This window comes from Coffea eugenioides, chromosome 4 (genome assembly GCF_003713205.1).
Source record: "Coffea eugenioides isolate CCC68of chromosome 4, Ceug_1.0, whole genome shotgun sequence".
NCBI lineage: Eukaryota > Viridiplantae > Streptophyta > Magnoliopsida > Gentianales > Rubiaceae > Coffea > Coffea eugenioides.
The window spans coordinates 42,380,280-42,398,016 of NC_040038.1; the positions used below are offsets into that span (position 1 = coordinate 42,380,280).

Below are 17,737 nucleotides of genomic sequence, written 5' to 3' on the forward strand. Positions count from 1 at the left end.
ACAGAGTAAGAATACTGATGGTAATAACTATATGTCTTTTATGTTCAGGGAGGATCAGAAGGGCAATTGAGCGAAAGAAAATCCAAATTTATCTGTTTATGCAAAACAAGAAGTTCAGATAACTTTGTTCCTTTTCTTTTCTCCTTTTTTGTAAGCAGGCAACCAGACTTTTTTTTATCAAGGGTTGAAAAGCAGGGAGTACAAAGTTTCTCAAACAAGTGATCTCCATTAAATCTCTTCTTGATTCTTTTTCAGATTCCTTGCGGGCTTGTTTGGAATCATTAAGTGTATAGTACTATAGGTTTTAACATGGCCTTTTGGCTATACAATTTAGAGCTCCTGCAAAACGTGTGAGCCTATTTGCAAATTCCCCAGGCTTTGGACCGATCAAATCTGCATTGGAACCAAAATTGTGATTGGGATCTCCTGATTGAACAAAGAATGCTCCATTCATCATAAGATCTCCCTGCGATTTCCATACCCAATCTTTCCACACACTTTCTGGTGCATAGTCCCTCTTGGTCACCTGGATCACCATGGTTTGCATTAATGACAGAGAAAAAAAAAGCTTTATATAGGTAATAGATACCCTTATCTTCTTGATGGTCTAAAAGATTGTACTCACCATTATAGAGGCATCTATATTATCGAGCTAGTTACTATTTAGTGGGTCCATTTGGATGATAAGTTTTTTGGGTATTTATATAAAACTTTACTGTAATTTAATGCAGAGTTTGTGAAAAAACGTGTCTTCTAATAAAATCAGTATGTTAAACAGAAGTTGGCCCAATGGATGAATCGTTTTGTACGGTGTTTATATCTGTGAACATTTGATTGCTAATCAGTATCATTAATTACCTCTTTAGCATATGGATTTTCAGGAGCAATGAAGCGATTGCCTTGGCTAAGTATAGTGGGGTGTTGACTTCCTCCAATGGCATACATTAGCCAATGTGTGTAATCATTGTTCACTACATGCACGAAACCCCATCTAGCCCTTGGCATTCTTTGTTCTATTCCTTGACCAAAGTGGTTGAATGCAAGAGTTATTTGCATTATGGAATCATCTGAGTAGCTATCACTTGCACCAAAGAGCATTGCCTGTGGACAAAGAACATTAACTTTGTTAATAAGAGGGTGTATAAATATAATCAATACTACTAAGTAGCATGATGTTTCCATCCTTGTACATGAAAAGTAGCAGTCTAATGCTGTAGACATATAGATAGATAGATAATTACCTCATTGTGATGAGTGAAATGGCCATTGGAGATGGTTATAGCTGTGGAAGCCTGAACAGCATCAATGAGTCCATCATTGCAATTAGACATTGAGATGTGATCAATCCAAATGTTGGTGGAACCGTAGATTGAAATGCCATCTCCATCACTTCTTGAACGAATGCCATAATGATTGACAGAGTCTCTAATCATGCCACCATTGCCAGCCTTAATGTCATGAATGTGAAGATTGTGGATGATAATGTTATGCACGAATTGCAGGGTGAATCCAGCACCATATGCAATATGGACTTGTACGCCGCGGCCATCGATCGTCTTGTTGCTGGTCATGATAAGCTCTTGGCTAAGCCTGATCACCATGTTCTTGGTGAATATGACCCAAAGGGGCTCAGGCTGGATAAGGGCATGTCTTAAAGTTCCGGGCTTGGGATTGACTAGGTCATTATCAGAAGGATCAGTGACCTTATAAATCCTGCCACCTTTGCCTCCAGTTGCATGGCGGCCGAAGCCAAGAGCACAATCAGCTAGCTTCATACGATTTTTACGCCAATTTTTCTGGCATCTCCAACATTGATCAATAGGGTTTGTGGCTGTGCATGGACCATTATACTTGTGCAAGTCCCTTCTTCTGCTGTTGTGGCCATCAATGGACCTGCATGAATCAATGCATGATTTTATATTATGTTTTCAAGAAATTTCCACCAAGAAGAGAATGAAGAGAATTTAGGGAAAATCCACCTATGGACTTTCTCATTAAAATGAGAAGTGACATTTTCGGGGTTAGGATGGTAAGCTTGGCGAGCAGCCTCCTTTGCTTCTTCTGAGCGCTTCTGCCAGACCTCATCAAACTCGGCAATGTGTGCCTCAATGGTATAAACTAGAGCAATAAGAGCAAATGCTAAAATTAAGCTACTTTTCTTGAACTCCATTTTTGTGTCACTTTTTTTTTGTTTTTGTTTTTGCAAATGGTTTTCTTAACCAAATTAATTTTGTAACAAGAAAGCAATAAAGGGTTTGAACATAATATGTTCAACTTTTAGGGATTAGAATACTGAGACCTCAATCGGGTTTAGGGATATGCATGAATGGAAGTAAGCCAGTCACATTGGCTGTAATGCAATTGCATTAATTTTGTTTGTTCTCTCTTTTGAAGCTTTTAGGATTTTGCTTTAATAGATTGGAATATTTGACAATGAGAAGTTGAGAGGGAAGAAAGGGGAGCCAGTGCTTTTCCGGCAATGGTCAATCTTTAGTCTATTTGCTTTGCTTTCTATATATGGACATTAATAAGAGTCAAAAAAATGACTTGTAAAGAATGTTTCTAATCAATTTGACCAGAAAGATGATTTGTTTTACAGATAACCTATATTTATATCAATAAATATAGAAAGAAAAAAAAATGTGTTAGAAGATTGGATTTGATTAATGTAGAGCATCTATGGATTAGGCTCTTCTCAATTCTCTCCATTATATTTAAACTACTTTTCAAAATCAACATCATTTACAACATATATCATCGCTTATTTCTCGTTATACACAAAAGTTTTTTTTTTTTTTTTTGGGAAAATGGATTCCAATTATATGCAAAATTTATGATTTTTTTCTTTTTGATTGATCATTATAGATCTTTTTATCATTTTGACCTATTTTTCACAATTTAAATATTTGGTGCAAATTTAAATGTCAAAGTATTCTCAAATGCATTTCTTTTTTTTTTTTTTCGTATATTGATCTATTGATAGAAAAGTAGTGAAATAATCAAACGATTTATACAGATGGTAGCTATTTGAATGTGAAAATAAGTATACAGATAATTGAAGAAAAATGTAATATTGAGTTTAGGTGGAACTATCTCTAACGATAGGGATAAAGTGAAATTACCCCTTTCTTTATGTAATTAAATCCTATTAGTACTTGTATTGACCAGTAATTTTCTTTAGTATCGTTTGTTTAATGGTTACTGAGTGAATTTTTAATGGGTTGATTTCGAGTTAGCAAGGATTGGATCTAAACTTGTTGAAACCCAACTAATTAGGCCCCAATTATAGGGCTTTAACCGTAGCATGTAGATTGGGTCGGGCTGGATCAAACTAGGTGGCAGAGGGTTGAGTAGGATGAAATGAATTAATTTACAATTTCAATTGATTGATATTCTAGTTTAGGTTTTTTTTTAAAAAAAAAATAATTTAAAAAATATTTTTGGTGTTTTTAAAATAAAGCTCATTTTCATAAAACGTTCTTCTTTTTTCTAAAATACGAAGAAATTTAACAAAACTGTTCTTTTTTTTTTTTTTTTGTTATTGTTTGTCAAAATCTACCAACAAAAACACAAAACATAAATGTTACCAAAGGCCCCTAACTTTTTTTTTTTTTGGTTCAAACTTAGTGTGGACTGGACAAAAGTATTGCTGTAGAAACACAAGGGATAAGTGGAGAATAGGGTCACATGAATTTACTCATTTTAATAGCTTACTCATTTTTTTTTTTACCATGTTTTTCATTTTCTTTTACAAAACAACGTTATGACAATCTAAATAATGAATTTACAAACACTTTTGTAATATTACAGACACTGTACTGTGATTTCATGGGAATCCCAAAAATGATTGTAGAGGACTCCAGAGTGCACCATTTGAAGCATGTATGGACTCAGCTGAATAGTGCAGCTTACATGTTGGAGTGAAAAAGGTGTACAAGGGGTATGTGAAAGTTTACCATTAGTTGTCCGAAGGTATACAATATAGTTTTCCATTCCATCCTATTCAAACTATCTAAGACACCCTTTATCAGATACGTCAGACCAGAGACACAGGCTATTTGAGTCCTAAGCAAAGCAAAGAATAGCCTCTTCCTGTAGTTTTATGAACAATCTAACATTGCCATTTTTGTCAGAGTCCAAAAGGAAAAGTTTGGAATAAGAAATCTTGCAAGAAAAGCTATTAGCTTTTGATTGACATGCTGAAACTACAGCTTAAATAGCAGCAGCATTGCTTGATCGATCCCTCCACAAAACCCCCCAGAGAGTTTCTTGGAATTCAACCATTTTTTCGGAGTGTTTTCAGTGCTCATTTTGATACAGAGGAACTGAAGAACATGGCAAATATGTTAGGAGCAGGCGGCAGAGGAGCTGCTGCTGACAGGAGAAGCCCACATGATGTGATCTTTGAAGAGATTGTGCCTTCCTCTGGTTGGACAGAGGACAAAGATCGCCACTGTCTAATCATTGATCTTCCTGGTATATGCCCAGAATTCATCTCATTTTCCAACTTTTGTAATGTAATTCTTCGCGATGAGTTAAATCCCCACCCCCCCCCCCCCCCCCAAATACTAAATAAAACCATGCCCTGCATGTACAAATACATTGTTTTTATATACAAGCCTTTAACGCATGGAACTATGAATAAGGTTTCGACTGTCCATTCAAGATGGAAGCGTTTGGATTTAGCCCCTTTTCTGTTTGTGTATGCTTGTTTCTTTGCTTGCAGGTGATGATCTAAGTTGTTTGAAGGAATATGTGTAATCTGAACATGTTGTTTTCACTATCTTATTGAAGGGTTTAAAATGGATGAGGTGAAGCTTCGAGCTGATAACTACGGGCATTTATTGGTAAGTGGAGAAAGGCAAGTGAATGGGATAAAACACATCCGGTTTCAGCAATCTTATCGAGTTCCAGACAATTCAGACATCCAGGAGGCCACTGCTAAGTTTGAAGATGAAATCCTTTACATGATCATTCCCAAGACAGCTACAGCAGAAAACGAAAGTAACCGCGAGAAAGACACAGTACCACAAACTGATCATATACAGGAAGAGAGCCAACAGAAGAATGATTCAGACAGAGATCATCAAGTGATTGATAATGATCAAGACGAAATCGACAATCACCAGAGGACTGAGAAGGGATCGAGCGAAGAACCGAAAAAAGAAGAAGATTGTGATGGAGAACATGAAGAAGAATTTCATGATGCAAGGAAAGAAAGTGTGAGGAATGAGAGCAGCCTGTTGGAAACACTAAGACTGCAGTTGAAGAAGAATAAAGGGATAGTTGTCACAGCAGTCTTAGCATTCTCCTTGGGGGTTTTCGTCTGTCAAAAATTCCAGACAAATCCTGAAAATTAAGACATGACTTCGAACAAGTTCCTATTGATTAAGGGTCTTGGCGCTTGATCACATAATGATGGATTTGATTCTAGCCATTCTCATTCCCCTTGTTCTTCTTGATACCTTCCCCCATCTAAAAATTGTTACTATAAAAGTTTATAAATTCCAAAATGAAGTGTACATCTATAGTTTGAATCCTATATCTCTGATTATATTTTAGTAGTATCTTAAATTTATTTAATTCGGTTTGCATCTTGAGTTTAGTACTAGTTAAAAAGAGTTAGGGGATTAGGGAGGGGGGGATTGAAGGAGAAGGAAGGGAAGTTGGGGAAAAGAGTCAGGTTTGCACTAGAAATAGGGAATTAAGATGGAACCAGATTCCTTTTGGAAAGGGGAAAAACAAAAACAAGCAATAATATTGCAGTGGTCTGATAGCTGATTGGATGGTACAAGGATTATCGGTGGGCTGCTGCTGCTGACCTGATTTTCCATCATCCATGGGAGGGGAATATCCATCATATAAGCATCAATTCAAAGATGTCTTTATCCTAAAAGGATCAGATTCCATAACTAGTCACACCAATTCAGAAAAGGCGAGGAAGCAATGCATAAACATCCCTCTCAAGCTACCAGCTAAAAGAGAGAAGCTTCATTGACATTCGAGCCAAAAGTGCATGTTTAAAACTGCAGAAATTACATTTTCTAAAAGAAACATAGACAAGAAACAAAGGATCATGTCTCTATCTATCAATGATATTGAACAGTTACAGGAGGCACAAGCATTCAGGAAGTATTATTATCATACCAGCTAAACCTTCATTGGCTGCAGCATTTGGAACTTAGATTAGACACACCTAAACATCAATGTGTACCCTTTCCATCCACTCAAAATATTAATCAGACAGCAAAGTCAGCCAAGAGTATTAGGAACCATAGCATAGGAAGAAACATTTTCTTTCGGGACAAATGTACCTCTTTTCGTCCTACTGCAACCAATTAATCTACAGGGTGCAAAACCTTGACTAGATTGGGAAAGCCCATCCAAGTGCCCTCAAAGACAACGAAGTTCAGGACTTTTGGTCCATTTACACTGCAAAATTCTGAAGAAATGATTAACTGTTTTAGCCTTCCACCTCCTGTATGACACCATAAGTCAGCAGGTTTTTGGGAAATCCCGATTATACCTGGGCCAAACACAATCTAATCTTGACAGCTATTATGTTGACAAAGAGTACTAGTACAGAACAAAGACTTTTAAGGGCCCTACTGAAGCAATAAAGGAGATGCTTTTATCCTCAACTTTTCTCAAAATGTGTTTGGAGCTTTTGACAAAAAGGAAGACAGAAGCTGTAGGCAGAGTAGAATAGAGGGGGTGGTAGAATCAGGCGCCTTACAGAAGCATCTTGTTGCTCTACACAAAATCTCATTTATATTACAAGAAGTCCGTTTCAAGTCTAGCTTTACACATTACCACTATGACATGACCTATCTACAAGGCCATACCAGAGATACAGTAAGAAATAAGCTACCAGATGGAGAATATATTCCTCTGCTCTGGCCGCAGGATAATGATCAGAATTCTTGAACTGCAGAGAAAAATGATCAGAATTAGCAACCTAATACGAATTAGGAACTTCGTCTGCCTTCGAATCTTTCTATTCAAACTTCGGCTCCTTTTTATTTTTTTCCCACTGTTTTGTTGAATATAAATTTTCATCTCAATTACTTCTTTAAAAAAAATAAGAAACTACATACATTCTTCAAATCCAGCTCCAGGATCTTCAATACAAATCAGTTTCCATGTTAAAAACTAGGCCCTCTTCAAAACTTTGTCATTCGAATATTTTTAGTTAGGAGCTTTTTTCAGGTGTCAAGAAAAGTGGACATAGGATATCATATACCCATAAGATAATCCAAGCCCCTAACCGGTAGGATCTGTGCAACAGATCTAAATAGTAAAGATACTTTTAAATGTTAGATTTTGTTACTGTTGGAGAATAACTTCAGACAAAATCCAACTCTGCCTTCCTACAAACATTCACAGCACAAAAATAGCAGTCTTGCAAACTGCAATGCCATCCCTCCTCTTTCCTAATCACTGGTTTCATGAAATCACATTTATCATAGTTTATTTATACACCAAATTATTCATCTACAACTCATATAAGAAAAAGGAAAAACATAAAAACCAGTAAATGAAAAGTTGCCACCATAGAGAAGTCCACTTATTTTAGAACCCAAAAAGTAGAGTGTGTTAGCCAAAAAGTATAGAAACCTTCAGCAGAGAGCATGGAATCAGTCTCTCTCATACACACATACCCACACAGATCATCAAAAGAAAGCACCAGCATTCAGCAACCAGACCCCAAAAACATCCCCATCCCACCACTGTCACAGTTCCCCACCCCCTAAAAACATTCCCCAATGCCATAACAGAAAGCACCCCACATTAAAAAAAAAAACCCAGAAATTAGTGGAAAAACTCACGTAGAAGCAAAACAAAAACCATGCACAGTGACGCTCACCACTGAATGCAAAAACCCTCAGTCCAAAAACTAAACACCTCCAACATCTCCTCCACTTCCACCACCCACCACCTAGCACGAGGATGACGCCATGACAAACTCCACGGCCCAACCGGACCAGCACCAGCCTCCGCAACCAGAACAGCCACCAAGACCCCCACAAGTTATCCGGAAACTTATCGTGGAAGTTGTGGAGGCCCGCGACCTCCTCCCGAAAGATGGCCAGGGCAGTTCAAGCCCATATGTCGTCGTGGATTTCGACGGCCAAAAGAAAAGAACTTCCACTGTCCACAAGAACCTCAACCCTTCTTGGAACGAGACCCTCGAGTTCGTCGTCTCTGATCCTTCCACCATGGAATACGAAGAGCTCGAGATTGAGGTTTACAACGACAAGAAGCTCAGCAGCGGGAATGCAAGAAAAAACCATTTCCTCGGCCGAGTTAAAATTTACGGCAGTCAGTTTTCTAAGAGAGGTGAAGAAGGGATAATTTATTTTGCACTTGAGAAAAAAAGTGTGTTCAGTTGGATTAGGGGTGAGTTGGGGCTGAAGATTTATTACTATGATGAGCTAGAGGCCCCGCCTGAGCCACCACCTCAGGAGGAGCCCCCGCCGCCGGCCCCGGCGCAGACGGCGGAGGAAGGCAACAAACCGCCGGGTGTCGCTGTGATTGAGGAATTGCCCCCGATGAGGATTTTGGAGGTTCCGCTACCGACGGAGATTGCTATGGAGGTGAAAGATCAGTTCCCGCCGGTTGTTACGATTGAGGAGTCTCCTCCACAGCCACCGCCGGCCAATGCGGCGCCGCCGGAGCATGTTAGGTATGTGGAGGTGCACGTTCCGCCGGTGATGGAGTGCCCGCCGGAGGTGAGGAGGATGCAGGCCGCGGCAGTCGGGAGATGTAGCGAGAGAGTTAAGGTCGTGAGGCGACCAGTGAACGGAGACTACTCGCCGAGAGGCATTCCCGGGACCGGAGATGCATCGGAAAGGATTCCAGCGTACGATCTTGTGGAGCCGATGCAGTATTTGTTCATTCGGATCGTGAAGGCCCGCAATCTGGCTCCGACTGAGAGCCCGTATTTAAAGATCCAGACCTCCAGTCACTCTGTCAAGTCTAGACTCGGGTCAACCCGACCCGGAGAGCCTCCATCCAACCCGGAATGGAACCAAGTGTTTGCTCTATGCCACAATAGAGCGGAGCATTCCCGTTCAACCCTCCAAATCTCCGTCTGGGACTCCTCGTCGGAAAGGTTCCTCGGTGGCGTTTGCTTCGACCTTTCCGACGTGCCTGTGCGTGACCCACCGGACAGCCCGCTCGCTCCCCAGTGGTACCACCTTGATGGCAGCGGCCCCGGCGGAGGAGGTGATGGCCAGGACAGTGTCCCTGGCGACATTCAGCTATCAGTTTGGATAGGAACTCAGGCCGACCATGCTTTCCCGGAAGCTTGGAGCTCCGACGCCCCTCCAAACCACGTGGCTCATACGCGCTCAAAAGTATACCAATCTCCTAAGCTATGGTACTTGAGAATTACAGTGATTCAAGCCCAAGACCTCCACATTGCTCCGAATTTGCCCCCGCTAACCGTCCCGGAAATTCGGATCAAAGCACAACTCGGGCTTCAGTCGGTTCGGACGCGGAGAGGGTCCATGAGCCACCATGCTCCCGCGTTTCACTGGAACGAGGACTTGATCTTTGTAGCCGGAGAGCCACTGGAAGACAACCTGATAATATTGGTAGAAGATCGGACGGGTAGAGATCCGGAAATTCTCGGGTACGTGAGGATTCCTCTAGTCTCGGTTGAGCAGCGGTTCGATGAGCGGCACGTGGCGGCGAAGTGGTCGGGGTTAGAGGGCGGACCAAATGGGGCCTACTGTGGGAGGGTACAATTGAGAATGTGCTTGGAGGGAGGGTATCACGTGCTAGATGAGGCGGCGCACGTGTGCAGCGACTTCAGGCCGACGGCGAAGCAGCTGTGGAAGCCGGCCATTGGGATTCTGGAGCTCGGGATTTTGGGCGCTCGCGGATTGCTGCCGATGAAATCCAAGGGCGGAGGGAAGGGGTCCACGGATGCTTATTGTGTTGCCAAGTATGGGAAGAAATGGGTCCGAACCCGGACCGTTACGGACAATTTTGATCCACGGTGGAATGAACAGTACACCTGGCAGGTCTATGATCCGTGCACCGTTCTAACCATCGGAGTATTTGACAACTGGCGGATGTTTGCTGACGCCGGAGAGGAGAAGCCGGATTATCGGATTGGGAAAGTTCGGATTCGGATATCCACGTTGCAGAGTAATAAGGTGTACACAAATTCGTACCCGTTAATGGTTTTGTTAAGAACCGGATTAAAGAAAATGGGTGAAGTCGAGGTGGCGGTTCGATTTGCCTGTCCGTCATTGTTGCCGGATACTTGCGCGGCTTATGGGCAACCTTTGCTGCCGAGAATGCACTATCTCAGGCCATTGGCGATAGCTCAGCAGGAGGCATTACGAGCGGCGGCCACTAAATTGGTGGCGTCATGGTTGGGGCGATCGGAGCCACCGCTCGGGCCGGAGGTGGTTCGGTATATGTTGGATGCGGATTCACATACATGGAGCATAAGGAAAAGTAAGGCTAATTGGTTTCGGATAGTGGCCGTACTGGCTTGGGCGGTTGGGTTGGCTAAATGGTTGGATGATATCAAGAGATGGAGAAACCCGGTTACGACGGTTCTAGTCCACATATTGTACTTAGTGCTAGTGTGGTACCCGGATTTAATCGTGCCGACCGGGTTCTTATACGTGTTTCTTATCGGTGTATGGTATTATCGGTTTAGGCCGAAAGTACCGGCGGGCATGGATATCCGGCTTTCCCAAGCCGAGTCGGTCGACCCGGATGAGTTGGACGAGGAATTTGATACGATTCCGAGTTCAAGACCGGCCGAAATTATTAGAATGAGATATGACCGGTTGAGGTTGTTGGCAGCAAGGGTCCAAACAGTTTTGGGTGATTTTGCAACTCAGGGTGAAAGGGTCCAAGCATTGGTGAGTTGGAGGGACCCCAGGGCCACCAAAATTTTTATCGGAGTGTGCCTTACAATTGCAGTGGTACTCTACATTGTGCCACCAAAAATGGTAGCAGTAGCCCTTGGATTCTATTTTCTGCGGCATCCCATGTTCAGGGACCCAATGCCCCCAGCCAGCTTGAATTTCTTTAGGAGGCTTCCCAGTTTATCTGACAGGTTGCTGTAGTTTTGTAGATTTTTTTTTTTAAAAAAAAAAGCAAAAAAAAAAAAGAGAGAGTACTATTTAGAAGATTAATAGAGAGAGTGGTCAATTTTTGGCGCCAGGAATTGTGGGACTGATGGAAGATTATTTGATGATTGGTGAGTGTGAAACTGTGTCTGTTTGGGCATGGGATCTGTTGAAAAGTTGATTGATTAATAACATGGGAAGAAGTGAAAAGTGAGGCAGGCAAGTGGGATTTGGAGCTTTTTGATGTTTGAATTCATTGACTAACTGTTGAAATAAGGAAAAAAAGGTAGGGGAAATATAGCCATAAAGGGTGGGGGGGAGTTTAGAAAAGAGGAGGCAGAGATTTGAAATGAAGGTTACTTGGGCTGTGATGATGTCCTGAAAAGCACTAACATATTATTGTTGGTTTTGCATTTTAACATCATCAAATGTAAAACCATTCTAGTACTAGAACTTTTGCTGCAAAGTCAATAATTTATTATTTATTTTTGAGAGCAAATTTTACCTAAAAAATTCAGTGTAACTTAATTAATTCAAATTTTTAATTTTTAGTTATCGAACGCAATTGAACATATTAATATCTGAATCCATTAAACTTAAGTGTTGAATGGAATTATAGGTACACCAATCTTGCAACGTGCAATGCCTTTTCACGAATCTATTGGTTAGAAACACTTTCATATCCAATTGCCCCTTCTCGTGCAACTCAATGGTTCTTGTCCATATTGACCAAAAAAAAAAAAAACAATTTTGGTTCTTGTGCGTAAAATTGGGAGGCATGTTTTATTATAGAGTAAATCTTATATATACTACTGACAGTGTATACACTATCATGACTAGATACATGACACGTGAGCTCTCATCTTATGTTTAAGCTATTTATTTTTGGTGGATGGCGAATGAAAGTTAACACTAATATGATTTACTGTAGAACATCGATCTTTAGTTAGGTAGTTGTTGATCAATATGATGATGCCTTTAATTGCAAATTTTGGTTTTTTTTAAAAAAAAAAGTTGAAAATTCATGAGACCTGGAAAATGAATGGGGAGGATGGAGTAATAATCGTCTGGCTTGTGGCCTGGAAAGAAAGTGGCAGTTAGGAAGAAGCTAATTTTTCAAGGGTCACTCTAAAGATGACCAAAAATAAAGGGAAATGAAGACCACCAAAAGGCAGAATTAGGGGCTTTGAGTTTCTATTTAAACGTTGATAATAGCCTTTTAAGCTTTTTATCATACCACTGTGAAGTTCAAAAGATTACTAATCTCAGGTCTGTCAAATACTCAGTTTTTACTGCTTAATTGAATCTTGCTGCAGCAAAATTACTTGTTCAAATGTCAATGGCGTTGCTCTCAGGCTTCATAGCCCAAGAACAAAAAAAAGCAAAATCTACCATGTAATCTGTTTCCCAATAATGCTGAATCTTGTGCAATTCTTGTGTTTTGTTTTCTCATTTTTCATCAGACTCTCAAATGCAATTTCAGCATTTTCCCTTCAGTTATTTGGTCCCTGTAAATGCATGTTGAAATCTGAGCTGACAACCCTCCAAATATTGACAGATTCATAAGAGATAGTCAAGTATATGAAGATACAACACCTTGTCTGTGATTCTGCTTGTACAATCTTCAAATTTACTTAGAAATGGAGGGGAAATTTACTAGCCTCTTCCCTTTTTTTTTCTTTTTTTTTGGTTATTGTTTTTTCAGGCAAGAACAATACATTAAGGCATGGGAGGGACTGAAGATTCAGGCAAAAATGAGTGTGCAACCAAAACTGAGAAGGACAAGCATGAAAAGAAGGAGAAATCGAAACACAAGGATGAGGATGACAAAGGAGAAAAAAGTGAAGAGAAGGCAAAGGACAAGAAGAAAGACAAAGATAAGAAGAAGAAGGATCCTGAAGATAAGAAGGATCTGTCGAAATTAAAGCTTAAGCTTGAAAAGCTTGATGCCAAGATGCAGGCTTTAGCAATTAAAAGAGAAGAAATTGTCAAGCTTATCAGTGATGCTGAGAAAGCTGCAGCAAATCCAACTGCAGAAGCTGCCGCTCCACCTCCATCTGCTTGAACATTTCTGCGATAGTGCAAGAAATTTAAGATCAAGATCTGTAGAAATTGGCAGATCTTATCTGTTAGATGCCAGAAATTGTGCTGATATGTGTTATAGCATTAGGAAAACATTAAATTATTATTCTGAGACAAAGTTGAAAGTAGAAAGTAAGCTTGTGTATGTATCAAAAGTAGAATTTCCATACACAAACAGATGATGAAAATGCATCTAAATGTTATCCAGACTGGGATTGTAGATTATATATCTGAAAAATAAACCATGGCCTTGAGTGATGGAATTGAAAATAGAAGCAAACCTAGTTTTCACTCAGGGACCATTTAGTTGTGGCATGAATATGATATTGCACTGATATCCAGACTGCATAAATTCTGGATTTGCTAAAGTGGATGCCATAAGGCTAGGAGGCATACCTCCTTGATCCTTCCTCATGCCCATACTTCAAGATTGTTCACACCATTTTCACATTTATATGGTATTTTTGTTGTCCTGATTAATAATAATTCATGTTCATTTACTGGATGAAAAAAAAAAGAGAGAACCAGAAAATAAAAGTTATCAGACCACCTAAATCACCATTCCAATGTAAATATCTCTAGTACATATTGTGAGAAAGCTAAAAATCATCTTCATTGTTGAGGAAGCTGACAAAGAATGGTGGCTTTAAGTATACAAATCAGAAAATTAGTCAAGCTTGTAGCAGGACTCAAGAGAAACACTAGAGCGTGTCTGAAGCAGGTGAAAGTACTATTGTTTCTTCATGATTATCATGTTTCCCCTAACTTTGCTTACTTTTCCAGCCGTCATGGCTTCATTATTTCCTCAAATCAGTCCCAACATCTCGTACAAAAATAATCTCATTTCCAAAAGCCGTTCACTAGGCTTAAAGTCATTCAAGTACAAATTTTAGCTAGGAAAATGACCGGAAAGGAAGGTCAAGCCCTAAAATATTCCAATAAGCACAATAAGACTCGATTACAAGTCATAAACCAATGCCAAATACTACCGAAATAGGGTTCCATAAGCATACATAAGCATTAGAGGAAACCAGAAAAATCCGGAAATGGAGTTAAGTGTTAACCCAAAAAAAACAGTTTTTGACATCATTTTCCGGTTTTGGTACCAATGGCACTACAATCATCAGATAGAGGTACAAGAGACCCCGTTTCGAAACTAAGAGATAGGGCTACAATGTTACAGAAGGTCACTCAGCCCAGTTTCGAGTGTAACCAGGTCAAAAGTGCAATATACTACACCAGAACCACAAAAACAGATTCACAAATCGTATTCTGGTGTAAACATCATAAATCAGGCTACCTATGTCCAAATCCAGTAATTCCAAAGCCATCCGAAAGCTAAGAAACAGGGATACAATTCTTAAGAAGGCCTCAATAACTAATTCCAAATCATTCCCAACCAAAATAACCCATTACAGAAGCAATTCTCAAATTCGGGTAGAAACAGGGCAGCAAGGGTAATTCCCTCTTTTCACAAGGTACGTTGGTCCGATAGACCTGAAATTTTGTAGACATCTCTAAAATATCATTCCCTACAACTTTAATGTTTTAATCCAAGGCCAATTCGGCCTTTAATTATGAGCTACAGTGCCAGGCAGAATGTAAATCAAAGAAACCCTAACTTTCCAATTTTCTTTCCAAAACAGAAATTGCTTGCAATTAACCACTTTTTCCACCTTCTAGCTTCCTTAACTATCATTTCCAATCATCATACATGACCACATAATCATATTCATATGAAAACAGAAATATCACCAATAATTATAAAACTTCACCAATTCAACCAAAAATCAAGATATAATCCATAAAATTGCATCTTATACCACCACCAATCATGAATTAAACTTCATTAGATGGAGGAGAGGGGTTCCTTCACTACTCACCTTAGCAACACAAGAGAGGGAGCAACTAATCACTTTAGTATTCCAAACAACTCCACAAAACACCTTACAATCACTCACTTAAGAGTTTCTATGGAACAAAAGCAAGAATAAATGGTTGAGTTCTTGGATTTGAGCAAGAGTAGAGCTAAGAATTTGGAGAGGTTTTCTTTCTTTCTTCCTTGGAGAGAGCCGACTTCAAGAGCTTGAAATAAGGGTGAATTTTGGTAATTTTTGTTTTATTGGTTTAGTTGGTCAAATGGTAAAAGAATGAATAGTGGTCTTATAGCAAGATTGAATCATATGGTGACACTTGTCACCCTAATTAATGCATCTCTATCTCTTTGTTTCCTCTCTCACCAATCCACTTGGGTAACCTCTAATTATCTCTTAGCACCCGATAATTTAAACCCAGTGTCCAAAACTTAACCTAGTTGACCGAATTTTGCCGAACTTTTCACCCTAGCAGGTCCCACGTCCGAAATACGCTCTTAATTTCTCAAAACCTATTCGATACTAGAAAAATCACCTAAAATCTCTATTTACTCATACAAATTATCTAGAAATTTTCCTAGTCAAGAAAATGCAGAAAACATGCCATTAAAGATAATAAAACCTAGAAAATGAAAAAGTTACGGGTTCTCACACTCTCTCCCCCTTAAAAAATTTCGCCCTCGAAATTTTTCTTATCAACGGAATCTATCAAAACATAAGGTACCCAACGGATCGTACCTTCTACGTCCTCAGACGAGTCAGGGATCTGATGCTGCTCCAGCGAATATACCCGAGCTGGTGCCTTCGACCCAGTCCCTTCTCCTTTCGTCTGTCCCGGGTTGATCTTGGCTGGTTGCTGAGAATTGGTCTTGGTTGGTGGCAGAGTCCCTCTCCGCTCGCGCAGGCGAGCTGGACAGTTAGCAATCCGATGTTCGGCGCTTCCACAGCGCAAGCATTTCCCTTCTTTCTTCCAGCAATTTGCTTCCGTATGATTTGGCCCTCCGCAATATTCACAAGGACCACGAGTAGCAGAGACTAATTCCCCCTGTGGAACACTATCGGTCACCCCCGGTAGCCGTACTTCCCCGTTTCCCTTTGGAACTTTAGGGGTTGTACTATTATCCACTTGTTCTGAGCTGCTCCCAGGAAAGCCCCTTTTCTTGGTTTGGAAATTTCTAACTTGTAGCCTCGCATTTTCAACCCGCTGGGCTTTCTCCACAGTATCACTAAAGGTATTAAGTTGAGCTACCGCCAAATCCTTTTGAATCTCAACATTTAGTCCCTGAATAAAACGCCTTATCCGTCTTTGTTCGGTTACGATCAGTTCGGGCGCAAACTTAGACAACCAAGTGAATTGACTCTCATACTCGGCTACGGTCTGAGTTCCCTGGCGAAACCGAATGAATTCATCTTCCTTCTTTTCTTGGATTAGAGGAGGGAAAAACTTGGCGTTAAATTCTCTCGTAAAGTTCGCCCACGTCCTCGGGGTTTGTTCTCTTTCCCATTTCATTCGAATGACATTCCACCAGGAACGGGCGGCTCCTTCTAGTTGAAAGACAGCAATTGTCACCTGTCTCTCTTCGGTATAGTGTAAAGCAGCAAAAATATCGATCATCTTCTCCAGCCACTTCTCCGCCACATCAGGATCAGGGCCTCCAAGAAATTTGGGTGGGGAGAACTTCTGAAATCTCTCAAGGGCTCTATCCTCGCCCTTTATGTGATTACCAGGGTTCCCAGGGTTGGGGTTAGGGTTTTGACCCTGTTGGTGCACCACTTGGGCTAGCAATTCAGTCATTTGCTGCATAGCAGCAGCTATTTGGACGTTGGGGTCAATCCTAGGTTCAGGGTTTGGTCCATATGAGGTTTCCCCAGCACCTCTGTCCGGCGTGGGTTGCCTACGCCCGCGCCCACGTCCCCAGCCACTACGTGTGCCCTCCATTAATCTAAGTCAATCTAGGGTCGAGGTGCAAAGATAATATTAAAGATAATTATAAGCATAAGCAATTAACAAGAGGTACACACAGAGCAAAAGCATATATACACACAACTGGACCGAACCAGTCACACAGTAGCAGTCAATTAGATACAAATATGAGAGATCCATGAAAGTAGCGGGATCATCCGAAAGTATTATATACAGACTAGGTCACGAGTACAAAAATAACTCACAAAGAGATTTTCCCCCTCTAGGGCTCCGTCCATAATCTATGACAACAACACCATCTATATCTTAATCAAAGTTGATCACGCTTAACCACACCCGAACAGACCACACGAAGTTCCATAGAATCGCCTTTCTCGTTCGCCTAGGTCCTTTCTAACCTAGGCTCTCATTGATTAAGTAGCCGGGCACAAGAATCCTAAAGAAGATAATTCACAACTCGAGCCGGCCGGTCCCAAGAGTAAATCATCCATATTATAGATTCCTACCCGACATACATATTTATCTTCCTCAAGTTTCATGATAAAGATTTTTACACTTATAACATGCCCGGTTCATAACTTATGGTCAAAGAGCACTTAACCCTTTTAGACACCTTCACTAAAAGCAGGACCATAACACCACTTGGCCCTAAGCTCACTCCGCGTAGAGACCACGCGAAGTAGCTCTGATACCACCTGTGACAGCCCCACCTTCCCCTAAGGCGAACCAAAGGGGTTAGCGAACTGCCTGCCCAACTC

The 17,737-nt window shown here is 40.7% G+C and overlaps 4 protein-coding genes across 5 annotated transcripts; 3 read left to right on the forward strand and 1 right to left on the reverse strand.

Moving 5' to 3' along the window:
• Positions 1-304: 304 nt before the first annotated feature.
• LOC113769414 (pectate lyase-like) lies at positions 305-2,170 on the reverse strand. Its single transcript, XM_027313861.1, has 4 exons — positions 1,980-2,170; positions 1,242-1,893; positions 859-1,101; positions 305-526 (listed from the first exon to the last, which is right to left on the reverse strand). Exons 1-4 carry the CDS (start codon positions 2,168-2,170, stop codon positions 305-307), a joined length of 1,308 nt encoding a protein of 435 aa, XP_027169662.1.
• Positions 2,171-3,969: 1,799 nt separating this feature from the next.
• On the forward strand, positions 3,970-5,491 carry LOC113768808 (inactive protein RESTRICTED TEV MOVEMENT 2-like). The gene is made up of 2 exons (XM_027313304.1): positions 3,970-4,476; positions 4,795-5,491. Exons 1-2 carry the CDS (start codon positions 4,335-4,337, stop codon positions 5,358-5,360), a joined length of 708 nt encoding a protein of 235 aa, XP_027169105.1. The 5' UTR covers positions 3,970-4,334; the 3' UTR covers positions 5,361-5,491.
• Positions 5,492-7,768: 2,277 nt separating this feature from the next.
• LOC113768791 (protein QUIRKY-like) lies at positions 7,769-11,559 on the forward strand. Its single transcript, XM_027313275.1, has one exon. It carries the CDS (start codon positions 7,959-7,961, stop codon positions 11,094-11,096), a length of 3,138 nt encoding a protein of 1,045 aa, XP_027169076.1. The 5' UTR covers positions 7,769-7,958; the 3' UTR covers positions 11,097-11,559.
• Positions 11,560-12,275: 716 nt separating this feature from the next.
• Positions 12,276-13,500, forward strand: LOC113768748 (splicing regulatory glutamine/lysine-rich protein 1-like). 2 transcript variants are annotated; one of them, XM_027313216.1, is made up of 2 exons: positions 12,276-12,368; positions 12,805-13,500. In XM_027313216.1, exon 2 carries the CDS (start codon positions 12,826-12,828, stop codon positions 13,162-13,164), a length of 339 nt encoding a protein of 112 aa, XP_027169017.1. In that variant the 5' UTR covers positions 12,276-12,368; positions 12,805-12,825; the 3' UTR covers positions 13,165-13,500. The 2 variants fall into 2 exon arrangements, with proteins under 2 accessions (XP_027169017.1, XP_027169018.1); XM_027313217.1 differs by lacking the exon at positions 12,276-12,368 and adding an exon at positions 12,395-12,698.
• Positions 13,501-17,737: the final 4,237 nt, after the last annotated feature.

Coding starts and splice junctions, on each gene's coding strand:
- LOC113769414 (XM_027313861.1), bottom strand. CDS start 2,170: ATGGAGTTCAAGAAAAGTAGCTTAATTTTAGCATTTGCTCTTATTGCT. Junction 1,894..1,979: donor TTTAATGAGAAAGTCCATAG/GTGGATTTTCCC, acceptor TGATTCATGCAG/GTCCATTGATGGCCACAACA. Junction 527..858: donor AAAATCCATATGCTAAAGAG/GTAATTAATGAT, acceptor ATGGTGATCCAG/GTGACCAAGAGGGACTATGC.
- LOC113768808 (XM_027313304.1), top strand. CDS start 4,335: ATGGCAAATATGTTAGGAGCAGGCGGCAGAGGAGCTGCTGCTGACAGG. Junction 4,477..4,794: donor TCTAATCATTGATCTTCCTG/GTATATGCCCAG, acceptor ATCTTATTGAAG/GGTTTAAAATGGATGAGGTG.
- LOC113768791 (XM_027313275.1), top strand. CDS start 7,959: ATGACAAACTCCACGGCCCAACCGGACCAGCACCAGCCTCCGCAACCA.
- LOC113768748 (XM_027313216.1), top strand. CDS start 12,826: ATGGGAGGGACTGAAGATTCAGGCAAAAATGAGTGTGCAACCAAAACT.